Genomic DNA, 24014 nt, shown 5'->3' on the forward strand with positions numbered 1-24014 from the left:
GCGTTGCGGCGGCCTCTCTCTCTCTTTCTCTCCTCTCTCTCTGCGGCTGCGCGGTCTCCACGGCGCGGCGAGGCAGCGGCGGAGGGATGGTGGGCTCGGCCGCGTACTCCGCGGCGTCGGCCATCGTCGTGGTGATGGCCAAGGGCAAGGGGCGGGGCGGCAGAGGCGGCCCCTCTGGCGCCAACAAGGTCAGCTCATTCCTCCTCCCCTCAGGTACCAACAGTTTGGGTAATGGGTACAGTATGATCGAATTCAGCGCGGGGAGTTTGGATTGAACTGAATGTGCCTGTGAATGAACATTGCTGCAAGGGATTAGAGGAATTATCAGTTACGAATCATTGCTTCACAAAATTCTGGGGCACCCACATGGAAGGGGAAAAACGGCTGCTGTGCGTGCTCAACCATGCAAAAAAAAAAGAGTTATTCATGAGGATTGAGTTATGTTTTTTTTGTTGTTGTATTAATCAGAACATTTAGTGTGGTACATTCTCAATTTAATAGCACATTTGTTGGATTATCAACAAATGGAAGATCTTGTATTGGACCCATGGGTAACAGGTCGGCTTTATGGCTTTGCGTCCTCACACATGACACGCTGCCTATTTATGTGTAGGTTTCTGAGCGACGGCCTCCTAGGATAACTTCCAATGTGAAGCAGAGCTTGAGGATTCTAAAATTTTGGAAGGTGCAAGCTTTGTTGCATTACCTTTTCTCTCATATGCTAAAATCTGTGATCTACTCTGCTGCACTTTGTATAAAGTCGTAGAACAGCATGTACCGAATTCATCAGGTGGGTATGGCCAAACAGGGGCACCCGAAGCATCCAAGATTAATCTTAGTTCTAACAGTTATTTACCCTTGTGTGTGCCTTTTGTATTCTTAAGCTTAGTTCTAACAGTTATGCCCTTGTCATCAGGATTATGAAAGGAGGCAAACAAGTGGACCTCAGCCTGCTACTCGGTACCGCAAAAAGAAAGTAATAAAAGAAGTGCTTCCTGATGACACAGACTTCTACGATGATGCTTCTTCCACTCTTCACTAGTCAGGCTTGCCTCTCATTGCATTATCAGGACCTCACTACATTTTTTGATTGGTGGTTCAATGAAATGCTGACATTGTTTTGTCAATTAATCTAGCACAAATCAGGGTTTGGAAATTGCTTCCCCGGTTATTCTTGTGGACGGTTATAATGTATGTGGCTACTGGGGAAAGCTTAAGAAGGACTTCATGAATGGAAGGCAAGAGATTGCAAGACAAATGCTCATTGATGAGCTAGTATCTTTCAGTGCAGTAAGAGGTTTGTTTGTAGTAGGAAATTAGATCCGTTACGTATGGTCTCAAGCATGATTTCCTTAAAACTCACTTATGCTGTTTACTTAAGCTGTAGCTGTTGAAGCTGATAGATGTTAGTATACTCTGATTAGATGTTAGGTACTTCTTATCTCTATTAGAGCAAACACCAGTTCAATAGTGGCTTATAGTGAAAAAGGTAGTCATGGCTTACAAATGTATCATCTTGCCAAGTGGGGAGCATAAGTAGATGATGATTTGTTTTTATCTGCCGGTGGTGCGTAATTTCTTCTCAATAGCTATCTGATGTTCTCCCATTCCAGCATTCTTATATCATTTGTCATTGTCATGCTTGCAGAGATAAAGGTTGTAGTAGTATTTGATGCTGCAGCCTCTGGGCTTTCTACACACAAAGAAACCTATAAAGGGTGAGATAATATTGTGAGCTGATATATCTGTGGGAATTGTTACTTCAAGCAGTTTAGCCTGTAGCGAAACTTAACAAATAGATTTTACTTCATGGAATAGGGTTGATGTGGTATATTCTGGTGACTTGTCTGCTGATTCTTGGATTGAGAAGGAGGTAATGCTGATAAATTCTTATTCAGAACAAAGGATACCCCTAGTTGACCAGACATGTGCATTTACCGCAGTGCAAAATTCACACGTAGATTTAAATTAAGCAACAAAAGCATTGATTTATGAAGCATGCATAACTGGATGTCTTTATGCCAGAAAATAGTTGGGTCCGTTTCACCAGCAGTAAGGCTCCAGTGGTGGGCCTTATACTAGTTATATTTTTATACCAACCGTTCAAATACCTGGTGCTTATGCAAAAGAAGATCGGTAGAGCAAGCATAATTTATTCAAGGGTTGTACACTAATACTGATCTCAAGTGATGCACTCTTGGCTCTTACCTGCTGTATTTTCATCCATGGGCATTAATTTCTCATATTAACATGGTAACACTAAATTTCCGCGCCTGTGACATTTGAATTTTGAAGCAATGAGCTTCAAATTTCTGTATGAAAGCAAGATGTTTCTTTCTCTGATTCTTTGACCAACACAGGTTGAAGCTTTGGTGGCAGATGGATGCCCGAAAGTCTGGGTTGTAACATCTGATGCATTGGAGCAACAATTGGCACATGGAGAAGTATGTTGTCACCCTTTTGGGGATTAGCTGCTTCTATCATATCTGCCTGCCGTTAGACATTTTTGACCGGTTTATGGTTTAGAACTTTTATCTTTTTGTCATGTTCTGCAACATATTCTGAACTCACAGTAGCAGAAAACACATTTTGTATCCTATGCATTTAATCACCAAAATTTCCCAACGGGGGTCCGAAAAACACAAGTACTGGATGTTATATGTCCAAACTGAATATTTCCTTCAAAAGAGTAAAGGCAGGAAAGATAATTGATAATTGATATCTTGACATTTCCTTCAAAAGAGTTAAGGCAGGAAAGATAATTGATATCTTCAAAAGAGGAATGTATCAAACATGCATAATGTGAATCTCAGAAGTGAAACTTATATCTCCTATAGGATTTTGCTTTGTGGTTTTATCATCAAATGTTTTATTCTTGATGGTTAAAAGGTTGTTCCCACTGTGTAGGGTGCTCTTATTTGGAGCTCTAAAAGATTGGTCAAAGAGGTTAGTTCTTAATCTTTTTTATCCTGCACACATTACTTGCTCAAATAGATGCTCTTCACTTGAATATCTGATTACATGCATTGTGCTGGTATAGCATCCTTATTTTTGGACCAAATGTCTTGTTGTAACTATGGTACAAAATGTTTTATATTGTTTAAGCCATGCTGAGTAATCAACAAGATACAGATGGCTGACCTAGGACTTTCACCACCAGCCTGAGGCCTGGGACTAAAAGTCCAATGCGTTGCATTTTTTTCACTGTGATGCTCTAAATGTGACCCAATACATGCTGGGCTGCCCAGGGCTTGACGCCAAGTTGGGTCTGCCTGAGTAGGCTTGAATCTCCAATTCAAACAGACATACTGTAAATACGCTATTGAAAATTAAGCATAAGCTGAAAACATTACTTTGCAAAACTATGAAGTTTCTGATAAAACACGGGAACTCTATTGTTGCATATGGAGATTGCTTGACAACAAATTATTTCATCTTGTGGTTCTGCAGATAAAAGAATCAGAAAAGGAGCTTGATGAAGAGCTGAAGGAAACCAGGTTCAGAGTTCAAACTTTCCTACTTATTTTTTTTCTCTCTAATGTGTTTATTTGAGCATCGCACTGAAAGTATTCTCCTCGAGCTGCAACAGAAGAAAAGAATGATGCCACCAAATTATTTAAAAGAGAAGAAAATGCTAAACCTGTTTATATTTGGATTTCGAAATTGGCAGATCAACATCGTTGCAAGGGAAGCTTTTTCAGCACAAGCTGAAACCTAAAGTAGTGCATGCATTGAAAGATCTCCGGAATAAGCTTGAAGAAGAAGAGCGGAGAAAGAGGTGACTACAGTGTGACTGTATGACCTAGAGGCATGAACAAATGGCTAACAACCGCACCTGGGCATGAACAAGTTTGTAAAATGGCTGACAACCTCACTTGCTGCCTTGCATTGGATCCGTAGGGCATTGACATGATGTAAGATAGGATCTGGTTTTTTGTAAAGACCCCGTTTGGACTTCGTAGAGAGAGGCTTCAAGAGGTTAGGCATGCTTTTGCATCAGAACAATTTTGCAAGCTGCAGAGAAGAAAGGCATGAACTGTACAACAATGTAAATATCAGCAGATTCCTCTAAATCAAGCTCAACTAACGAGATCTTGGCAGGAGATCAGTGTACTCTGTTTACTTTATTCTTTTTGTTTCTTCGAAGGATGCAAGAAAGGAAGAATACATGTATGCGTATATGATTCTGGTTTTCCAGGAATGCTACTGTCTGTCATGAAACTCTCTACGATTATACATAGCGAAGACGGTAGCCAGCAATGCAGAGTTGCAGACAGAGCACTGGCTTGTCCTGTCCAATTAGTCAAAATCTATCCAAATCATCCGTAATGGAGTAGCTAAACACAAACCATTCATCACATTCACACTGATATCGATGGATGAATGCAAGGTGGCTACCTCCAGAACCATCATTTAATCAGCAAAATTGACAACCATTCTTCAGTTTACCATTGGAACAGGTTCCTGAACAGCATTCGCCCTCACAACCAGTATTTGGGGAAAACATAACGAAAAATATCAACTGACCCCACAAAGAACAAGGGCCTGTTGATTTTATTATCAAGGTTTCCACCACAAATTAAGTTGTCCCGAGTCTAATAAACATGAACAAAATAACGGGAGGCAGCTAGATGAGTAACAACACAACACAGCGGCTCAGCTCAGATAAGGCAGCCAACAATAGCACCATATGCTTCAGAGCACAGGGCATCACCATCTCTGCTTCCCTACCCTGTATGTTTTATCAGCACAACTTCAATCCTGTAAAGGTAATTCAGAGAATGATATTAGTAAGGTGCCACAGCAGAAGCATGCCTGCTAGAAAGAATTTGGAGCCACCACCCTCCAATCTATTTCAGATGGATCGACATACATAATACTACTGTAACTGGGAACCTGCACTATCTTACACTTCTCTTTTGACATACTGTGATATGGCTTGGTTTTCCAAAGTATGAATGGATACCATGATTTCAGCTAAAATTTCTAACAGTTTTTTGCTATCTGAGATTCTTATGAAAAACAGATCTTGGTTGAATTGCATATCCTACATTTGAATAGAATGCTACAGATACACTGATTATTTGCCACAGAGATAAACACCAATGTAGCACAACAACTTCAGTAAATGACTAGCGAGCTCTATGAGAGTCAAGAACAATGCTTGATTGATCAACTTTCAGTATAATGGAAGAGAAATGCATAGAGAAACTCTATTGTAACTACCAAGATTATGTCGAAATCGGATCCGAGAAGCTCAACTAGTGGACTCCTGAGCTGAAAAGTAAAATTGTACCTACAAGATCTATTCTTGGCCTTCAACTGCCTTTCTAGTCAAACAACATGACTAACCTGGTCTACTGCTATATGATTGAATTGCAATTTAACCAACAAGATGTAGATTTACTGGATGGTAAATCAAGAGACAGCAAGCAAAAGCAATGCATAATACCTCATCGTCATCATCGTCATCCTTCTTGATGCGAGTGGTTCCACCCTCTTTGCTAATGGGCAGCTTCATGTTCCCGAACGGAGTATCGACATCGATCTTGCCCTTGATGGTGTAGCCAGTGCCCCTCCCCCTGATCATGTCCCAGACAGCAGAGCCGAAATCCTTGGGCCTGAAGCTGAATGGGACCTGCATGGTGGTGATCCCTTGCTTCTCGATCGTTGCCGACTCGGTGAGCTCGGCACTGGCGACGCTGTCGTCGCCGAGCCACATCTCATACTCGAGCATGTTGAGGCCCAGGTCGAAGTCATTCTTGTTCTCGAGCTTGAGATGCAGCGTGGCGGTGGTCTCCTCGAAGGAGAACCTGTGGAACTTGATCTTCTCGACGTCGACGTCGGGCTTGTAGGGGATGGGGATCTCGCCGGACTTCTCGAGGGGGAGCTTGATCCTGCCGATGATGGGGACGTCGATGAGGAGGACGACCCTGACGAGGTAGGGGATGATGCTCCCGGGCTTGATGTCGTTGTAGGTGCTCTTGATGTCGTCGTAGATGAGTGAGATGGGGATCTTGACGGTCTCCTCGCCATGGGCGTGGATTGTGCCGGCGTCCGGGATGAGGCCGGAGACGAGCTTGCGGCCGTCGCTCTCGATGAGGTAGTCGATGTCGACGAGCGGGATAGGGACCGGGTTAGGGTTCTTGATGAGCACGTCGACGACGAGGTCGGCGCGGTGGAGGCTGATGTGCGGGATGTGGACGCCGGAGACGTCGGCAGTGGGCTTGCCGAAGCCGACGGCCCCCTCGATCTTCTCCCCGATGTCGTGGATGAAGTCCTTCACCTTCTCCATGAATCCCCCGCCTCCTTCCTTCTTTTCGCCGCCGTCGTCGTCCCGGCGGTCCTTCCCGCCGCCACGCTCCGTCACCGTGGGGTTCTCCGACGAAGACGACATGCTCGCTAACTTCAGGTAGCAACAACAACAAGCGATCGAATCAAGATCTCACAGCAAGATCAAATCAAGCAAACAGATCGCACGCCATTGCTAACTCCACAAGAATCACCAAAGACTTGATCACAAGAAAGATTGCTTTCTTTTCTCTTTCCTATTCTACACGGCTAGGCTACACACGGCAACAAGATCTGAGGCACAAATATCCTCCAAAACGAAGCGAGAGCAAGTAGAAAGAAACATAGATTGATTTTTTCTTACTTTACCTGTGGGTTGATGCGGAGATCTGGACGAAGCGAGTGGAGATCGCGAGCGGAATGGAGAAATTTAGAGAGAGAAGAAGAAGAAGCACGCGGAGAGATGAGCAGAGCAGAGCACGAGCTTATCGTGGAGCAAGTACGGCGTGGGGCCCACTTGCAGTGACACGAACGGACTGCCAGCTCAGCTATACTGTCGGCTGGACACGAAGTCAGAGGCAAAGCGAGAATTTTTTTCATTTTTAAATTTTTATTTTTTAATATTTAAAAAATATTATACCATCCAAAATATTTACATAAATTACCCCTGACACCTAAGGGTGAGTTTGAGAGGAGGGGAAAAGAGAAGATTGGGAAGATACGTAAAACGAGGTGAGCTATTAGTACATGATTAATTGAGTATAAACTATTTTAAACTTTAAAAATAGATTAATATGATTTTTTAAAGCAACTTTCATATAGAAAATTTTTGCAAAAAACACACCGTTAGTAGTTCGAGAAGCGTGCGTGCGAAAAATGAAACAAACTAACTCACAAACTCCTCCTGCCGAACGCTCCCTAAGTGGAGGGTGGCAAGGTGTGCGTATTTTGCACCGAGATATAATGCAATTTTCACCTTGTAAAAAATACAGTTTTCTAGTTTTTTTTATCTTGTCCGTCCTCACATCACCTTGCCGCCCTCGGGATCTACTTCTGTAAATGTTTTCGCCGTACAATATTTCTGTAAATATTAAAAAATAAAAATTTAAAAATGAAAAAACTTAGGCAAAGCGAAGTGGCTGGAACCTTTACCTGGGCCAATCAAAAGCCGGTCCATTTGGCCCACTAACCCCGGCCCAACAAAAACCGGTTTAATGGGCCTCCATCTAAAAATCCTATCCTTATCTATCCACTGGACACGAAGGCAACACACCTCGCCTACCTCCACTCTCTCGCGCTCGCTCTCCAATGCCGCCACCAATGGCGCTCTCCATCTCCTCCACCGCCGCGGCGACCGCTCTCCTCCCGACTCTCCCGCCCTCGCGCTCGCGCCTGCGCGTCGCGCCGCGCAGGGCGGCGGCTCGGGTGGCGCGCGTGGTGTCGGCCGGATACGCCGCGGGGTTCTACGGCGGGGCGGCGGCTGCGGCCGGTGGCGAGAACGACGAGGTGGGGGATGAGGAGGGTTCGTCCTCGGGGTTCGGTGCTGGGCTAGGGATAGGAGGCGGTGGGCTTGGGATGTCGGCCGCGGAGGCGGCGCTGGCGCTGGAGGAGCGGGAGATGCCGCCGTGCCCGCCCGGGCTTCGCCAGTACGAGACCATGGTCGTGCTCCGCCCCGACATGTCCGAGGAGGAGCGCCTCGCCCTCATACAGCGTTACGAGGAGGTAAAAATCAAAATTACTAGTAAATAATTAGCTGCACTGACTAGGCGCCAATGCATTTGCTATCTGCTGCAGTAGACATGAATTTCCGAGGAAGATTTGTAGTGGCCAATGCATGAGAATTTTATCTTTTGCCAGTTTATGGTAAATCGGGCTGAATTTATGGCACACTGGTAAAACTCAAAATCACTACTAGTGGTAAATAATTAGCTGCATTGACTAGACGCCAATGCATTTTGGATTTGGGCTATGCTGCAGACCTGCTCCTGCAGTTGACATGAATTTCTAGGAAGGTTTGTACTGGCCAATGCATGAACTTGTCATCTTTTCCCAGTTTATGGTAAACCAGGATGAGTTAATGGCATACTTGTTTCTTATTAAAAATGCTGTCATTTGGCTCGTTCTGTCATTAACATTGCTTAAAATCATATATCAGTCATTGTAGGTGAAGCTGAAGCAAATCATTTTGTTGCAAATGTATACTTTCTGGTCAACAGCTACAGCCCCATATTATTTGCGTATGTCATAGTGGAGATACAGGAAGCATAAAATTGTTTCTGCTGTAGAACATACGTTTACTACAGAACCTACCAAAAAAATAGTTTTGTTATTATATATCCATCATTCCATCCTGCGCGCACAATCTCCTGCATTGTTTAGTAGGAGTAGTAGCAATCACCAGTTAACACGCATTCAAGTTTACCTTGGTCTTTTTTTTTTTTTGTCCCATAATTGTCTTGGTTGATGATCAATCAAGCCTCTTGCCCATTCTGTAACCTTAAATTTGATGGTATCCTGAAGTGTGACTTCACTCCATAAGATGTTCACTTGCTACAAACCTATCTGCAATTTGCTTACTGAGTTACTTATGGTGGTTTTTCGCATGTCTTGCAGCTCCTTGTTGCGGGTGGCGCCATGTATGTGGAAGTCTTCAACCGAGGAGTCATCCCACTGGCATACAGCATCAGGAAGAGGAACAGCAGGACTGGTTTGCCATCCACCTACTACGACGGAATCTACCTCCTTGTGACATACTTCACCAAGCCTGAATCCCTGGATGCTCTGCAAATGAGGCTCAATGCTGACGACGATGTCATCCGCTCAACCAGTTTCAAGGTCCGCAAGCGGAAAGCCTTTTAAGATCAGTTTCACCACCTGGACTCAGGTTTCCATGTTTTGGGGAATATGTTTATATCATACAAGAATCCTACTGCCATGGGAGGAGATTGGTTTTTCGCTGCAATCGTTGAGAAAAAATGTCGCCCTTTCTGTTGATAATTTAGAAGAAATTTGTCTTCCTTTTTTTTCGTTATAGCACTGCTCTGATCTTACCTGGTACTCCTACACGTTAAGGGATATTGAACGAACACTTTTGTGGAGCATGGCCTGCTGGGGCCTCTGGAACAAGTTATGCTGTTAACAAAATCAGGGCTCATTTCCTGTACGCCATGGCATTTCATTTATAGGCTGCCTTACCGTGCATTTCATTTGTTGAGTTTTGATCATTTGTTTAACATCAAGACTACCAGGGCATTTAGCTGATAAGAGGGCAAAACACACTGATGGCTGGGAAAAACTAGTTTTGATTAACACAAAATCGTCTTTGGTACACCATAAGTATGATATAAAGTAGTATATGCTGGCCAACCATAGTAGGTCAGAAACAAATGCATACAGCACAGTCTGACGGCATATATCCATGCTCCAGAGTTCTTCAGTAAAAGCTCAACAAACACAATATCTCGGAGGACCACAAGTATCATGTAGAAAAACCAGAATACTCCAAAATCAGCCATCATGGAGCACCAGATTCAGTATCTATCGTGGCGCCTGAAAATAACAACTGTCTAATGTTAGCTCCTAGTGATATAAAGGTTTCCATATCAAAAGCAGATAATTTCATTGTGTTTCTTTGTCATTATACTGTCAAAAGTTTATGGTCGGAATAAATCGCTATACAAGAAAGGCAGAGAGAAGTGAGCAAAGAAACCATTGAACCATACCTGCGCTCCCTGGATCGAGAACGTTCCCTTCTCCTTGAATCATGGCCACGCGAACGGTCATAATCTCTATCCCGATCGCGATCATGGCGGCGGTCCCTATCGTGGCGCCTATCCCGATCACGATCATGGTCTCTTCTGCTTTCTCGAGGTTCAACTCTGTCCTTTCTTTCTGAATCTCTATCCCTGGATGCCTGACCATTGCGGTCCTTGCTGTATTCTCTTGATCTGATGAGCACAGCATGTACTTTCAGATTATGCTGACACTACATGAAAATGAAACTAGGATGGAAAAGCACATACCGCCTGTCATCTTCAGGTGCCTTCCTTCTTTTACTTCTCTCCTCCTGGAAGGCGGCATAGAATATTTTATAATGATAAAATCATGATATCAAGGCTCCAATTTGCATAGGAGGGAAACAGATAAAGGAAAAAAAGTAACATATATATAAAAAAAAGGTGCAAGAGATACATTACGGTTAAATTGCTCCAGCAATTAATTTACAAACTTAGTACTTACAGTAAAAGATGGCAAAAGGAGTGCACTTTCAGAGTAACTTAACCGGTACTATTTATCACCATCTCTACAAAATATGGATCACCCAGCAGAAAACAATCTCCAGCTTCTGATCAACATAATACTAAGCAGATTATATGAGCAGCTTGACACAATTAAGTAAACATGATTGTCCATACCATGTTTTGCACACTCCTACGCTTACATTTGCAACTGTACATGACAGCTGTTGTTCCCATGGATAGGAGGGATGATTGGCACATGAGATTCCAATTATGCAACATTGACGAGATTCCAATTATGCAACATTGACTAGTTCCTGTAACGACTAATGTAGTAGCCACTGTGCCCTCCAATGTGAGAAATGAAATAATATATAGAGAAGGTGAGAACCTGAAGGTTCTTCCTTGAGATAAGAAAACTCACAGATGCCAAAAGGCCCAAAACAGAGTAACTCTTTAAAGCAGTAAAGGGTACATAACATTCAGCACCTGATAAAGATGTACAAAATTTCCACCTTAACAAATTCAGAGAAAGCACAAAACCCACATACTTGGATCATAATGTACAAACAGAATATAAGGTCAAATAAGATTGTGTAGATTTCTTGGCTTTTTGTGATTATGCCTTTAGGGCAGTAGACATTTGGAATTCTAAATTAATTATCATTCCCCAAAAACTTTACTTGCGGTAAGTCGGGTATGCAAGAATGTACCTGTAGTTCTTTCAGTTTCTCACGAATCAGCATGTATCCCAAATGTAGCTTTCCTCCAAAATGGTCAGCAAGGCGTCGATCACTGGATACAATATAGCATGAGACATATTTCCTACCAAAGGTGTGAATTAAATATGAAGTTTCAGAACATTTTGGGAGCAAAAGGAGCTAAAAGGAATTACTTGTCGTAGACACTTAGAAATGCTCCACATATGTCACAGAGACGCAACTTCTGATCAGTCTACAAAATGAACCGGGAATACCATTACTCCATTAGCAATAGTACAATGTATAAACAACAGTAAGCCATACTTTGAAATAGAATTATAATATAAATGATAAATAGAAAATTCCAGTATGAAAATGAAAGCACCAACTAAAATTTTGAGATAGTACAATTATATATGCATAGAACCACTAAGTCACCACATTCTACGATATCAAGAAATTCACATCTACGAGTCTATCAAGAAATATATATATATAACCGCAAGTTAGACCAAGTTCATTACAGTTTCAGTTTGCAAGCAAGAAAGCATCTAAATATGATGAATGGACATGGTAATTTTTAGAAAGAACTGAACTATGGGGATGGTGTTGCAAAAGATGTACTCCAAGATTATAGAATAATCGGCTTATCACTTTTCTAGTAACATATGTGCAAATGGCCAGACAATGATACATACCCCCTTGAGAGCAACAATAGCTTGCATGATAAGCATAAATTTCTTAATGCATAAAATATGAGTTTTCACTTAATAGCAGACTCTATCAAAATGTACAGAATTTTATAAAAATGTCCTTAAATACATGTCCAGGAAATGCATATTTTTTATCAGCATCCCAGTACAGAGTAAAATCTTATAGAAAAAAAAAAAGCTCTTTAGCAACCCAAGTGTTGGGCAAAAAATATCATTGAATAACTAGTAGCAAACCAAGTGTGTCTAAGGCGACAATAAGCATTGCAGAATCTACTGGTCTTCAATAAAGAAGGCAAAGCTAGTGATAGCACTGTGTAAATTAATACAACAAAAATAAGTAATCAAATAAAATTAACCATGTTAGGATTAAACTCACAATTCGAACATCAGCAGCAGTATATTTAGTAGGATCCGAAGTTGGTTCCCTCCGTGCTGCCAACTGGTCATAGAACAACAGCAACAATAATGGAAGGCATTAGTCATGATCTACACAACCACAGAAAAATAGACAAAATGCCAACGTCCTAAAAAAATAAGAGTTATCATTTATGCTGCCAGCAATTGAAAGGCTAGAAATTAACCCAGTACTAGGCTGTGAAAGGATGGACACAATATAGTCAGTGTACATGACGATATCTACCTTTTTCAAAGCCTCTGCTTCTTCCATAACTTTCTGTGCTTCATCTACCATCCCTTGTTCACCTAACAAAAGGATGAGCAAGATTATATCACATAAACTTCTTTATGTCATTAAAAAACTACTAGCACCATAACCAATGCAAATGCTCCCTCCATCCCACTCACTAAGGCGCGGTCAAACTTGGCATAGTCTTCAAGACAAATCTTTGACTTTAAATTTCTCATATACTATAATGTTTGTAACAACAAAATCATAATCATATGAAAGTAAATTTAAATGATAGTCCAATTATTACTTTAATCAAATAAACTTTAATTTATAATAAACTATTTATTGGTCAAATATTTAAAGATTTGAATCTTAAAATGCGTGTGCGCCTTAGTGAGTGGGACGGATGGAGTACACTGCAAAAATAGCATCTTAGCTTGAAAAGATTGGAGTTGATAGGTATAAAAGGGAAAAAAAAAGCACTGCTGCCTGACTAGCAAATAGTTCATATTGCTACTAGAAACTGTATGTGCTGTGAACTGAGTGAGTGAAACTGAGATAAACTACAAAAATAAACTATATCTTGGCCCTTGTAACTGAGCCAGTAACCTCACAGAAGAAAACAACCCGCATGCATACTACTTAGTAATAAAGTAGAGCGGTTCTTTTCATACCAAGCTCTTCAGCTTTCTTTATCTTTTCGTTGATCATTTCTTGAGTGCGAGCATCAGGGGGAGCAGGTGCTGGTACTGATGCCATTTGAGGTGTTGGAGTAGGCTGAGGTAATGAAGCTCTGTCCTTGTTAAAGGCATCAAGCAGAAGGGTAGCCTGCAACAAAGAAGAAAAATGCCAGTAGGATTAAAACTTTATTTACTATTAGTTACATGTGCTGGTATACACAAACTATGAGAATCGAGAGCACATATATTCAAGCTTTCAAAATAATACCTGCATGTCAGCCCTTTTAGATCTTAATTCTTCCACCACTTCCATGGTCTTGATTTTATCATCAGTTTTCCCTTCAAAATCTACATGTTGACGAGAAAGATTAAGTATTTTGGTAGTAAAACTTATAACTACGAACTAGTGAAACCAAGTACTTCCTCCGTTTCATATTATAAGACTTTCTAGCATTGCCCACATTCATATAGATGTTAATGAATCTAGACACATATATGTGTCTAGATTCATTAACATCTATATGAATGTGGTATATGTGTCTAGATTCATTAACATCTATATGAATGTGGGCAATGCTAGAAAGTCTTATAATATGAAACGGAGGGAGTAATATGCTAGAACCCTTCTGTATGTTGACAAATCAAGTAAAGACTACGTTGAAACAAATTATCCACATCCGGACAAAATTACTGCTCATTGAAGTTGCATTTGATGAATGAGTGTTCAACATTGCAGTTAAGAGAATTTTTAGTGCATAATCCCTCTATAAACACCAACACTTGTACATATACAACAGTAACATCTAACTGCTTGGACAGTTAACCACATCTTCAAACCACCTTGATTAATCTTTTGAGAGTAAAAGCAACTAAAGGGTTTTTACAATTTAAAGTAGCTGTTAATTTAGGCCTAAAGAGATTAATAAGATGCTTTTACAATATCCCTGTAAACTGAGAGTGAATACTTTGAAAAGACAGTTAGCAGTCACCCTGTAGTTGATAGGATCACTGGAACCCTGTGTATATAAATATTGTATATACTCCTATAGAGGACTCCAATGGTGGTGGTGAATGGTGTTTGTCACCAGTCTCACCACCCACCACCACTGCCATGAGGGACCCTTACTGGTGAGTAAGTGAACTTCTCTATAGACGAGTGTACAAATATATATTAAAGGAACTATGTAGCTTGACGTAGATGTACAATTTTTTGGGAAATATTGATAACAATGGGGATATTATTGTTGTTGTTTAGGGGGCTTTAGAGTGTATGGTGGGGTTCTCTTTTTCAAATTCTGACGCAAAGCATGTGCATTCAGCTAGTGTATTTAAATATCGTTACCATAGGTATCAACTTCTTTCATTTTTTCCTTGATCTCCTTTGACAACTGCAACACCTCATCTGTCTGCAAATGTTAACAAGCAAGCAAGCAATTCAATTGAAGTTCTAGACAAATAAGTTTCGATGCATATAGTTGGATAAATACCTGAGTAACCTCAGAAACAGATATTGCAATAGCAGCCTTGGCATCCTCATCAGCAAGACGCTTCAGCGCCCTCTGAATTTTCCTCTCGCACTCCACGATGAGCCTGTCTATCATTTCCTCGAGTTCCCTATCATAATTTTCTGTTCCTTTTGCCTTTACTTCTTCATAACTGCGAACAGTTCAGGAAGGCAAAGACCACTATACTCTATACAGTAGAGTGCGGAATATTTTAAAAGGAGAAAGATGAAGTGTTCCATAAGTCAAAGGATACTCCTTCCGTAGCTGCAGCGAATGAACTTTGGGGCAAGGCCCGAGATCCATTTTCTGCCATGAATGAATTAGCCGATTAGTTAACAGAATCACAGCACGAAATTATCTCAAATGAGAGAACCTAGATTTTGATTCACACCAACGCAATAGGCTAATAATATTGATTTACACTCCGAACCCTAATCTACGGCCTGACCCCAAGCGCTTACCCACCAAATTAACCTCCCACAAAGAAAAAAAAAACACAGAGAAGCATCATGGAGATGAGTGGATACTGGATACTGAGAAGGGGGAAGGTACCGTGAGCTGGAAGAGGTCGTGGGGGCAGAGGCCGGCGAGGAAGAGGCGGCAGACGTCGCGGTCGTAGTACTTGCGGCTGACCTCCCGCACGTCGCCGTTGCGGTTTGCCCCCATGAGCACGTCGAGTTGCTTCCTCATCGCATCCATGGCGCCAACCTACCTCCCCTCGACGCCCTCGGGGAGGAAATCGCGGGCGAGGTTGGGGTTTAGGGGCTCGCCTAGGGCTAGGGTTTCTGCCCAAATGAGCGAGCGGTAGGCGGCGAGACGCTCTCGGCTCTCCGACTCCAACCCAACCAGGATGGGGAAGACGACGTCCGGTTGTTTTATTCGGATGGGCCTCTTGCAAGACCATGTGGGCCGTAGGCTCCTACTAATGGGTCTACCATGATTGGGCTGCAACTAAATTGACAGGTCAGCCATTCTGGCGTGGGCTGGGCCCGATCCAAGGATGGCGTAGTCACGACAACACAGCATCTGTTGGGCCCGATCCACCTATATTATTTAGTTTTTGTTTTCTAAAATTAGCTCAAGTTGGGCAAATCTACAATCTACAATTTTAATAAAATAGTTGTGGTCTTCTATCATTTATGTTTGGGAAATTTGAATTGTCAGCCAAAATTTAAATTTTCAAACTTAAATTTGAAGTTGATTTTGATTTTTTTTTCATCGAAACTTATTTTTCAGCCTTTACTTTTAGATCATTAAGAATATGTATGTAAAAATTTCATTCACAAATTATTTTTCGATTGTAGATATGCCAAACGATGGGGGCTGAAAGCTGAATCTCTCCATCCCAAAAATAAATAAACACAAAACAACATGTAATACATACTGCATAAACATATACATATTCATAGTGATATGATATGTCAAATCCTATAATTTCTTCGTCCCAAAATGTTAACACCTAGAATATGATTTGATGAATATGGACAAAACTTTTGTTTATTTCGAAATGGAGGGAGAAAACCTGCGCACAATATTACACACATGAATGTCAAATATTTATCATTTATTTTCGTTTTTTTAGTATGTGTTAGCGGAACTCAAACGTAGATATGCACATGATGTAATGATGAAAAACTATACAAATTTTACTCAGATAACTTTTAAAATGTTTGGAATATGCTCATAACATTTTTTTCCATTTTCCATAAATTAAACAAAGCAAAGGAAGGTCAATGACAACGTGGGATTATTTCACGAACACCAACAAACAAAACCGAGCAGACATCCATTCCCTTCCCACTCGTCAGAAGCATCCGCCGCCTACCTGCCAACCCCTAGAATTCCGAAAATGCCCCTGGACCCCGACTCCTCGCCGGCGCCGCCGCACCGGGACTGGTTCTTCCCGCCGGCGCCGCCCTTCCTCCCGTCCTCCAGAGCCCGAACGCCGAGGGCCCCCTTCCCCTCCACCTCCCGCTCCTCCAATCCATACTCCTTCCCGGACCGCCGGCCGCCTCCTACCCCGCGCTCCCGCTCCCGCTCCCCCCTCCCGCCGCCGGAGCAGCAGAAGCAGCAGCAGCCGCCCCCGACGACGCCTCCTCCCGCCCCGCGCCGTCGCGACCCCCGGTATGCTGGCGTCCGCCGTGGCGATGTCCGAACGCTCACCGCCGAGAAAGCGGCGGCGGCGGCGGCGGTTCCTACGGCCGCGCAGGTGCACGGGAGCAAGTCAGCGGCGTCGGCGACCACCCTCCGATGGTCAGGGATGGTATCCGTGGCGGTAAGAAATGGGTGAGCTCGCGGGGTTTTCGCGTTTGACTTTTGTTGACTGACGGTTTAACCGCGTAAACCTGATGCTTGCAGGCTATTGTGCTCTGCTTCTCTTCCCTTGTCCGCAGTAACTCCTCGCTACATGATCAGGTCCACCATTTGAAGGTAAAATTCCAACTGATTCCAATGCACATTCTGCATAACTGCGCACTTATACGCGGATTCTATCAGGCTCAGCTTGCGGAAGCTACTACAAAATTGCAGTCTTGTATTACAGAGTCCTCGATGGATATGAGTAGCATATTATCATATCAGAGCAATAACAGTACTTCGCAGAACAGAGGTCTTAAGAATTTCTCATTGCTGCTCTCGCTTTCTACGCTGTACGCCCCATTACTCATTCTTAAGTACATGGACCTTTTCTTAAAGCTGAGGAGTTCGCAAGACTCCGAAGAAGAAGTTCCCATAAACAAGCGGTTGGCATACCGAGTTGATATATTTTTATCACTTCAACCATATGCTAAACCCTTGGTTCTACTTGTTGCTACATTGTTACTTATTGGTCTTGGTGGCCTGGCTCTTTATGGTGTAAATGATGATAGCCTTTTAGATTGCCTCTGGCTGTCCTGGACCTTTGTTGCTGATTCGGGCAACCATGCAAACGCAGAAGGCTTTGGACCAAAGTTAGTTTCAGTTTCAATTAGTATCGGTGGGATGCTGGTTTTTGCCATGATGCTTGGGCTTGTAACAGATTCGATCTCTGAGAAGTTTGATTCACTGAGGAAAGGAAGAAGTGAGGTCATAGAGCAAAGCCACACGCTGGTCCTTGGGTGGAGTGACAAACTGGTAATCCTGCATTCAATCCTGCTAATCTTTATCGCAAAATTCCATATTTCTACCTACCTGTCCTGTTATGTTCCTTGTTGTTTGGGAATGATGTTATACCAATAGCTATTAAATATAGCTCTAACTAGGGACGTCATTGCAACTGTTACATTGCTTTTTATTGCATAGCAGTCTCGCTACAAAAGTAAAGTAGTTAGTGAATTCTGGTATTTAGTTTAAATATGCAAATTTCTTATATATCTGTTTCTGCAGATCAACTGATCTGAGCACAAGCTGTTCCTCTCCAGATTACTGTAGTCTAAGTGTCTAACCTATTTCCTTTTGTGGCAACAGGGATCATTGCTGAACCAAATTGCTATTGCTAATGAAAGTTTGGGAGGAGGAACCATTGTAGTGATGGCTGAGAAAGACAAAGAGGAAATGGAAGCAGACATTGCTAAAATGGAGTTTGACTTGAAAGGAACAGCTATAATTTGTAGAAGTGGAAGCCCTCTGATTCTAGCTGACTTGAAAAAGGTAAACATTGTGATGTAGTGATTCTGCTAACCCGCATTATGATCTGTTGGCACTTGGCAGTAATCAATAGACAATTGGATGGTTGTTATGTTAATTTAATGACTCACTATTACTTTACTAAATCTATATGCAACTCTTTGTTGAACTGAATCTGCCTTCATGTACAAGGTCTCAGTTTCTAAAGCGCGTGCAATTGTGGTTTTAGCTGAAGAAGGAAATGCTGACCAGGTACATTGTGCTAGTTAATTTGTATTATTATACATGACGCTTTAGCTTACACCATTGCCTCTTTTCTAGAGTGACGCACGCGCATTGCGAACAGTCTTGAGTTTAACTGGGGTCAAAGAAGGGCTAAGAGGTCACATAGTTGTTGAGCTTAGCGACCTTGACAATGAGGTTCTAGTCAAACTTGTTGGTGGAGACCTTGTGGAAACTGTTGTTGCACATGATGTGATAGGTCGTTTGATGATACAATGTGCACGTCAGCCAGGCCTTGCTCAGGTTTCTTTCTAATCAACAGTAATTTCTGAACAAAGTTATTTTTTGATGACACAAGTTCTTTCTGGATAATAGATACTTCTTCAAGGGAAACTCATACTGAACATCCTGATTTGATTCCACTTATTGTCTGTATTATGGAATCTCATGTCATGTGCATCCAGAAAACCTATTTTAGTACAAAGTCTGATTACTTTTTGAAACTTTTTACACACTTGTATTTTTCGCTTGATTGTGGATGTAAATATGCTACTATGTTGACCACTTGACCCAATTTAAATCACTTTATAGTTATGCTCTTGTTTGCACTGCCACTAATTGACTTAGTATTTTATCTACTTCTGTGGTTCTTTTTAGCCTGGCACGGCATAATTCTTAAGAAACTAGCCTATCTTCTTGTTCTACATGCGCAATAATTCACTCTTAAATATTTCCTGCATGTACATAATGCTTACTATAATTACCTGGCTGTTTGAGTATTGCATATAGTCTACTACATGCACAGCCTTCCTATTTACTAATTTAATGTGTCCCTTTAAATACTAATGGAGTTGCATAAACAGATATGGGAAGATATCCTTGGCTTCGAAAACTGTGAGTTCTATATTAAAAGATGGCCTCAGTTGGATGGTATGCAATTTGAAGATGTGCTCATTAGCTTTCCTGATGCCATTCCATGTGGCATAAAGGTGGCATCTTATGGTGGCAAGATTATTTTAAATCCGGATGACTTTTATGTCTTGCAAGAGGGTGATGAGGTGCTAGTAATTGCAGAAGATGATGACACATATGCCCCAGCGCCATTACCCAAGGTAACCATTAATCTGTAAGAACAAAATTATCTGAAACTTTCTGTTCTTTTTATATCATCTATCAGGACTTTTTTTTGTATCCCTTCTGGCTCTGTAACATTAATATTGAATTACTGTTGTTAGTCATGCCATGTTTACATATTTAACTATTTTCTGTACAGCTCCTTAGATATCTTATTATCGGTGCCTGTCAGCCTGTGCATTGCTAGTCTACTTGTTGCATTTCATGAAGTATACTCATCTTGGTTGACGTTGTTTTTAAGCTCATTGCTATTTCCTCTCATTTACCATTTGGCATCTTTTATTGATATATTTATCTGAATCACTAGCCATATCCTATTTACAACTTACTGCATCAACCTAATTGCTTCAAAACTCTGTAGTATTTCACACGAGTTCTTCCAATGGTGTCTTATGCGAATTCTTCTCCTTGTAATATTGTTAGGCTCTTGAGATCCATAAGTGCAGACAACCGCATGGTTGTCAATAGAATTTTAGCTTCTGCCCAACTGGAACTAGATTGCTTTTGCACAATTCAAAAGTAATTTCTCCTGCTTTGCTCATTAAGCACCGGAAAAGACAACTGCATGAGTCAATTTATGCCTTATAGATGGCAATTACTCCCTCCATTCCAGAATATAACAACTTTTAGCTATGAATCTGGACTAGTGCATGTCCAGATTTGTAGCTAAAAGTTGCTATATTTTGGGATGGTGGTAGTATTAGCCTTTGTTGTTACTTGCTAAAAGCCTAAAACTACAAAAGCTAGCTAACTTACTAGGAAAGTTCTAACATAGATACTGCACATATATAGAGCATCCTGTAACGAAGCTTACAAAAGCGAAGTCAATTTTATTATTCAGGTTAAAGAAGCTGTTTACATAGACATTGTTCACCCCGAAAGAAATCCTCAGAAGATTCTTCTTTGTGGATGGCGACGGGATATAGATGATATGATTGTGGTAAGCCTTTCGTTGAAGCTCCTAATATTCCTTTTTCTGTAAAACTCTGCAGGTTATGAGAGGTTACCTACCTAAAGATTTTGTTGTTCCCAAGTCTCCTGAAAGAATATTGTTTTGTGGTTGGCGGCGTGATATGGAAGATATGATAATGGTAACTTGATGATAGATCGAAAACAACATTTTGTGTCCTCTATTGGAATATAATATTCCTATTGCTATGGTAGTACTAAAGGTTTTGGAGCCAAAATTTGCCTGTGTCAAAACTATGAAAAGATATAATATCCCTTCCTGTTCTGAGCTTTACTTATTTCTAATTACTGCCACGGCAGCATGGTTGATGGAACAAGCCAATGTGCCATTAAGTGCTTAGTGTTTTGGAAAACAGACCTGATATTTCTTATTTTTGCCCTGTGTTTTATCTTTCTCAGTGTTTTTATCCCACTGTGGTGCTGTCCAATTTTTGTAGTGACTAGTGAGTTTGTACTGGCATTTGGCCTTTTGTTTCTTCACATGATCAGATCCATGGTTAGCTCTAATATCATGAGCAACTATAGTGTGTTTTGCATGATTTCCCCATGAGTTAATACTGTAGTTTGATACATATGTTGAAATGGTTGCATTAACTTAAACATCTATAATCATATGCTGTGCTTGGCTTCTCCAATTGTCATACATTTCTTTTTATATTTTTGCATTTAGTATAATAAAAAATATATTCAAACCCTTTTGTACTGAATGTCCATCAAAAAATGCAGGCCTGTCCATTTGAAAATGTAAGTACTATGAGAATTTTGTTTATATATGCTCATTTTTTTTCTTAAAAAAAAGAGTTATGTTTATATAGCAACATATGATTACCAAATGATGTACGTTGCAGTGCATGATTTTTTGTTTTGATGAATGGATAATGCATTTAATTACGATCTAGAGCAACAGTGTGACTTGGTTTTAGGTATTCAGGTACTCGATGCTTTTCTAGCGCCAGGGTCAGAGTTGTGGATGTTCAATGACGTTCCTGAGATGGACAGAGAAAGAAAGCTGATAGACGGAGGCCTGGACTTCAGTCGTCTAGAAAATATTACTTTGGTTCACCGTGAAGGAAATGCTGTTATTCGCCGTCACTTGGAGAGCCTCCCTTTAGAATCATTTGATTCTGTAAGTTCTGAGAACATAGACTGTAGTTCCTTTAGGAAAAAAGCAGTACTGTTGAACCTTCCTATGAGTACAATTGCTTGCTTCTTTCCTCCGGCTGATGCTTATATGCAACACACAGATACTGATTCTGGCAGATGAATCTGTTGAGGATTCAGCAATCCAAGCTGATTCAAGGTCGCTTGCAACACTACTGCTGATCAGGGATATCCAGGTTCTCTCTAGCCATGGGGAACTAATTTAAACTGTTGTTCAATTTTGGATTTTACTTAGGATTGCTTTAGATCATATCTCTGATCACATGCAGTTGTCTTCGATCATGTACTATTTTTCATTTCTCAAGCCTACATTAGAATATTTTGCATTTAAACAAAGATAGTTGGCTCACACCTTTAACTACTGCAGGCAAAGCGACTTCCATTCAGGGAGGCGATGGTTTCACATGTTACTCGAGGAAGCTTCTGTGAAGGTTCTTGGATTGGGGAGATGCAACAAGCATCTGATAAATCTGTCATAATCAGTGAGATTCTGGATCCTAGGACAAAAAATTTATTGTCAGTGTCAAAAATCAGTGACTATGTTCTATCAAATGAACTAGTGAGCATGGCATTGGCAATGGTTGCTGAAGATAGACAAATAAATGATGTCTTGGAGGAGCTATTTGCGGAGCAGGTATGATTCTCAGAGCTGATGGCTCCATCGTCTATTGTATGAACTAGAGTTGCTCCTAAAAAGGCTATAACAATCTGATCACATGTTTCCTCACAAACATATATGCAAATGATGTTGAAGTTGTCATCATTTAATAATATTTTATCGGAGCATCTGATTTTAAAATAAATACTAGGGGTCTGAACCTGGCACTACGATAGGGAATTCCATTGACTTTACCTGTTGGCTATAGAGACGTTATCGTGCAAAGATGTTGTGTTGGGTTTTCTCTCGTCCAAATGTCTGTTGTCAGACATGTTCTCTGGTTTCTGGCTGACCAATGTCCAAGTTGGCATCTGAACTTTCCTTGCAGGGGAACGAGATGCAAATACGACCAGCTGATCTCTACCTTCGAGAAGATGAGGAGTTAAATTTCTTTGAGGTCATGCTACGTGGTAGGCAGAGAAAAGAGATTGTCATTGGCTACCGTCTTGTGGATGCTGAACGCGCCATAATCAATCCACCAGACAAAGTTTCAAGGCGGAGATGGTCGGCCAAAGATGTTTTTGTTGTAATTACCGAGAAAGAATGAGTTACATCATTTAGCAAACCATGAGAAATCACCACTAGTAAGGCAAAATTGACAGCAGTGCACGTAAGAGATCAACACGAGCAGACGACTGTTGCATTGCAGAATTGACATCCGGAAGAAGGCCAAGCACTAACTGCGTCAGCGCGAGAGAGCAATGCATAACCAGATTTTGGGATCAATCTCGGGCTATGACTTGCCAATTGCAATGTACATAAGTGCGGAATGATCCATGCCATTGCGCAGAAAGGATGAGAAGAGAAACACCAAGCACGATTTGCTTAGATCAGTTTTGTTTTTTTAGAGAGGGGCTTCGATCCTGTTTATTGTATAGTATTACATCTTTTTTGTGTACTCTGTTAGAAACTTCCAAATACTCCGTTGGCTCCGATTGCTGTACACGCGAACAACAAATTCGTATCTTACACTAATGTATGACAAAAGATGGCAAAGTAACCTGGTACAATTGGTCATACTGCTGACATTGAAATTTTATATGGTACAAAATGTGCGCGCCATGCACCGAGCTATATAAACTATGCTACTCTCTGTTTCGGGTCATAAGACATTTTGACTTTAGTCAAAGTCAAACTGTTTCAAGAACTGTTTTAAGTTTAACTTAGTTTATAGACAAATATAGTAATATTTATAATACTAAATTAGTTTTATCAAATCAATAATTTAATATATTTTCATAATAAATTTGTCTTGGGTTGAAAATGTTACTACTTTTTTCTACAAACTTGATCAAACTTAAAGTGGTTTGACTTTGACCAAAGTCAAAACATCTTATAACCTGAAACGAAGGGAGTACTATATTGGAAAGGCTAATCGGCGAACGTTTGTGAGCTTGTCGTGCTGGGAAAGGCCGAATCTGAGTGGTGGCCTGCTTGACCGAATTATATGGGTGTTTTGTTTTTTTAAGAAAATTGCACAGTTGCTTGTATGGGTATGTTTGGTACAGCTC

The 24014-nt window shown here is 41.1% G+C and overlaps 5 protein-coding genes across 17 annotated transcripts; 3 read left to right on the top strand and 2 right to left on the bottom strand.

The window, feature by feature from the left end:
* Nucleotides 1–4103, top strand: LOC4334747 (uncharacterized). The gene is made up of 10 exons (XM_015774215.3): nucleotides 1–188; nucleotides 614–685; nucleotides 917–1041; nucleotides 1137–1297; nucleotides 1649–1718; nucleotides 1819–1873; nucleotides 2361–2444; nucleotides 2908–2946; nucleotides 3451–3497; nucleotides 3671–4103. The coding sequence occupies exons 1-10, from the start codon at nucleotides 87–89 to the stop codon at nucleotides 3780–3782; spliced, it is 867 nt and encodes a 288-aa protein (XP_015629701.1). The 5' UTR covers nucleotides 1–86; the 3' UTR covers nucleotides 3783–4103.
* Nucleotides 4104–4506: 403 nt separating this feature from the next.
* Nucleotides 4507–6748, bottom strand: LOC4334748 (uncharacterized). 2 transcript variants are annotated; one of them, XM_015774213.3, is made up of 3 exons: nucleotides 6661–6748; nucleotides 5453–6406; nucleotides 4507–4761 (listed from the first exon to the last, which is right to left on the bottom strand). In XM_015774213.3, exons 2-3 carry the CDS (start codon nucleotides 6395–6397, stop codon nucleotides 4756–4758), a joined length of 951 nt encoding a protein of 316 aa, XP_015629699.1. In that variant the 5' UTR covers nucleotides 6398–6406; nucleotides 6661–6748; the 3' UTR covers nucleotides 4507–4755. The 2 variants fall into 2 exon arrangements, with proteins under 2 accessions (XP_015629699.1, XP_015629700.1); XM_015774214.3 differs by having other exon boundaries at nucleotides 6656–6748.
* An 819-nt stretch (nucleotides 6749–7567) lies between these two features.
* Nucleotides 7568–9454, top strand: LOC4334749 (small ribosomal subunit protein bS6c). The gene is made up of 2 exons (XM_015774222.2): nucleotides 7568–8013; nucleotides 8905–9454. The coding sequence occupies exons 1-2, from the start codon at nucleotides 7600–7602 to the stop codon at nucleotides 9148–9150; spliced, it is 660 nt and encodes a 219-aa protein (XP_015629708.1). The 5' UTR covers nucleotides 7568–7599; the 3' UTR covers nucleotides 9151–9454.
* A 119-nt stretch (nucleotides 9455–9573) lies between these two features.
* LOC4334750 (uncharacterized) lies at nucleotides 9574–15603 on the bottom strand. Of its 10 annotated transcripts, none has more exons than XR_010740203.1 (15): nucleotides 15309–15603; nucleotides 15010–15062; nucleotides 14739–14907; nucleotides 14594–14657; nucleotides 13520–13599; nucleotides 13246–13399; nucleotides 12584–12645; nucleotides 12320–12382; nucleotides 11425–11483; nucleotides 11243–11324; nucleotides 10733–11018; nucleotides 10531–10636; nucleotides 10314–10357; nucleotides 10014–10238; nucleotides 9574–9840 (listed from the first exon to the last, which is right to left on the bottom strand). XR_010740203.1 is itself a non-coding variant. In XM_015774209.3 (13 exons), the coding sequence occupies exons 1-13, from the start codon at nucleotides 15453–15455 to the stop codon at nucleotides 9822–9824; spliced, it is 1221 nt and encodes a 406-aa protein (XP_015629695.1). In that variant the 5' UTR covers nucleotides 15456–15603; the 3' UTR covers nucleotides 9574–9821. The 10 variants fall into 10 exon arrangements, 1 of the variants encoding a protein (XP_015629695.1); XR_010740204.1 differs by having other exon boundaries at nucleotides 10531–10651; XR_010740202.1 differs by having other exon boundaries at nucleotides 10707–11018.
* A 952-nt stretch (nucleotides 15604–16555) lies between these two features.
* LOC4334751 (probable ion channel CASTOR) lies at nucleotides 16556–23550 on the top strand. Of its 3 annotated transcripts, NM_001402321.1 has the most exons (13): nucleotides 16595–17031; nucleotides 17115–17186; nucleotides 17253–17364; nucleotides 17773–17867; nucleotides 18201–18383; nucleotides 18552–18611; nucleotides 18681–18884; nucleotides 19445–19693; nucleotides 20708–20806; nucleotides 21616–21810; nucleotides 21929–22021; nucleotides 22213–22479; nucleotides 22832–23550. In NM_001402321.1, the coding sequence occupies exons 1-13, from the start codon at nucleotides 16606–16608 to the stop codon at nucleotides 23048–23050; spliced, it is 2274 nt and encodes a 757-aa protein (NP_001389250.1). In that variant the 5' UTR covers nucleotides 16595–16605; the 3' UTR covers nucleotides 23051–23550. The 3 variants fall into 3 exon arrangements, with proteins under 3 accessions (NP_001389249.1, XP_015629686.1, NP_001389250.1); NM_001402320.1 differs by having other exon boundaries at nucleotides 16556–17031; nucleotides 17253–17867; XM_015774200.3 differs by lacking the exon at nucleotides 20708–20806 and adding an exon at nucleotides 20557–20655 and having other exon boundaries at nucleotides 16556–17031; nucleotides 17253–17867; nucleotides 22832–23520.
* Nucleotides 23551–24014: the final 464 nt, after the last annotated feature.

Source organism: Oryza sativa, chromosome 3 (genome assembly GCF_034140825.1).
Source record: "Oryza sativa Japonica Group chromosome 3, ASM3414082v1".
Lineage (NCBI taxonomy): Eukaryota > Viridiplantae > Streptophyta > Magnoliopsida > Poales > Poaceae > Oryza > Oryza sativa.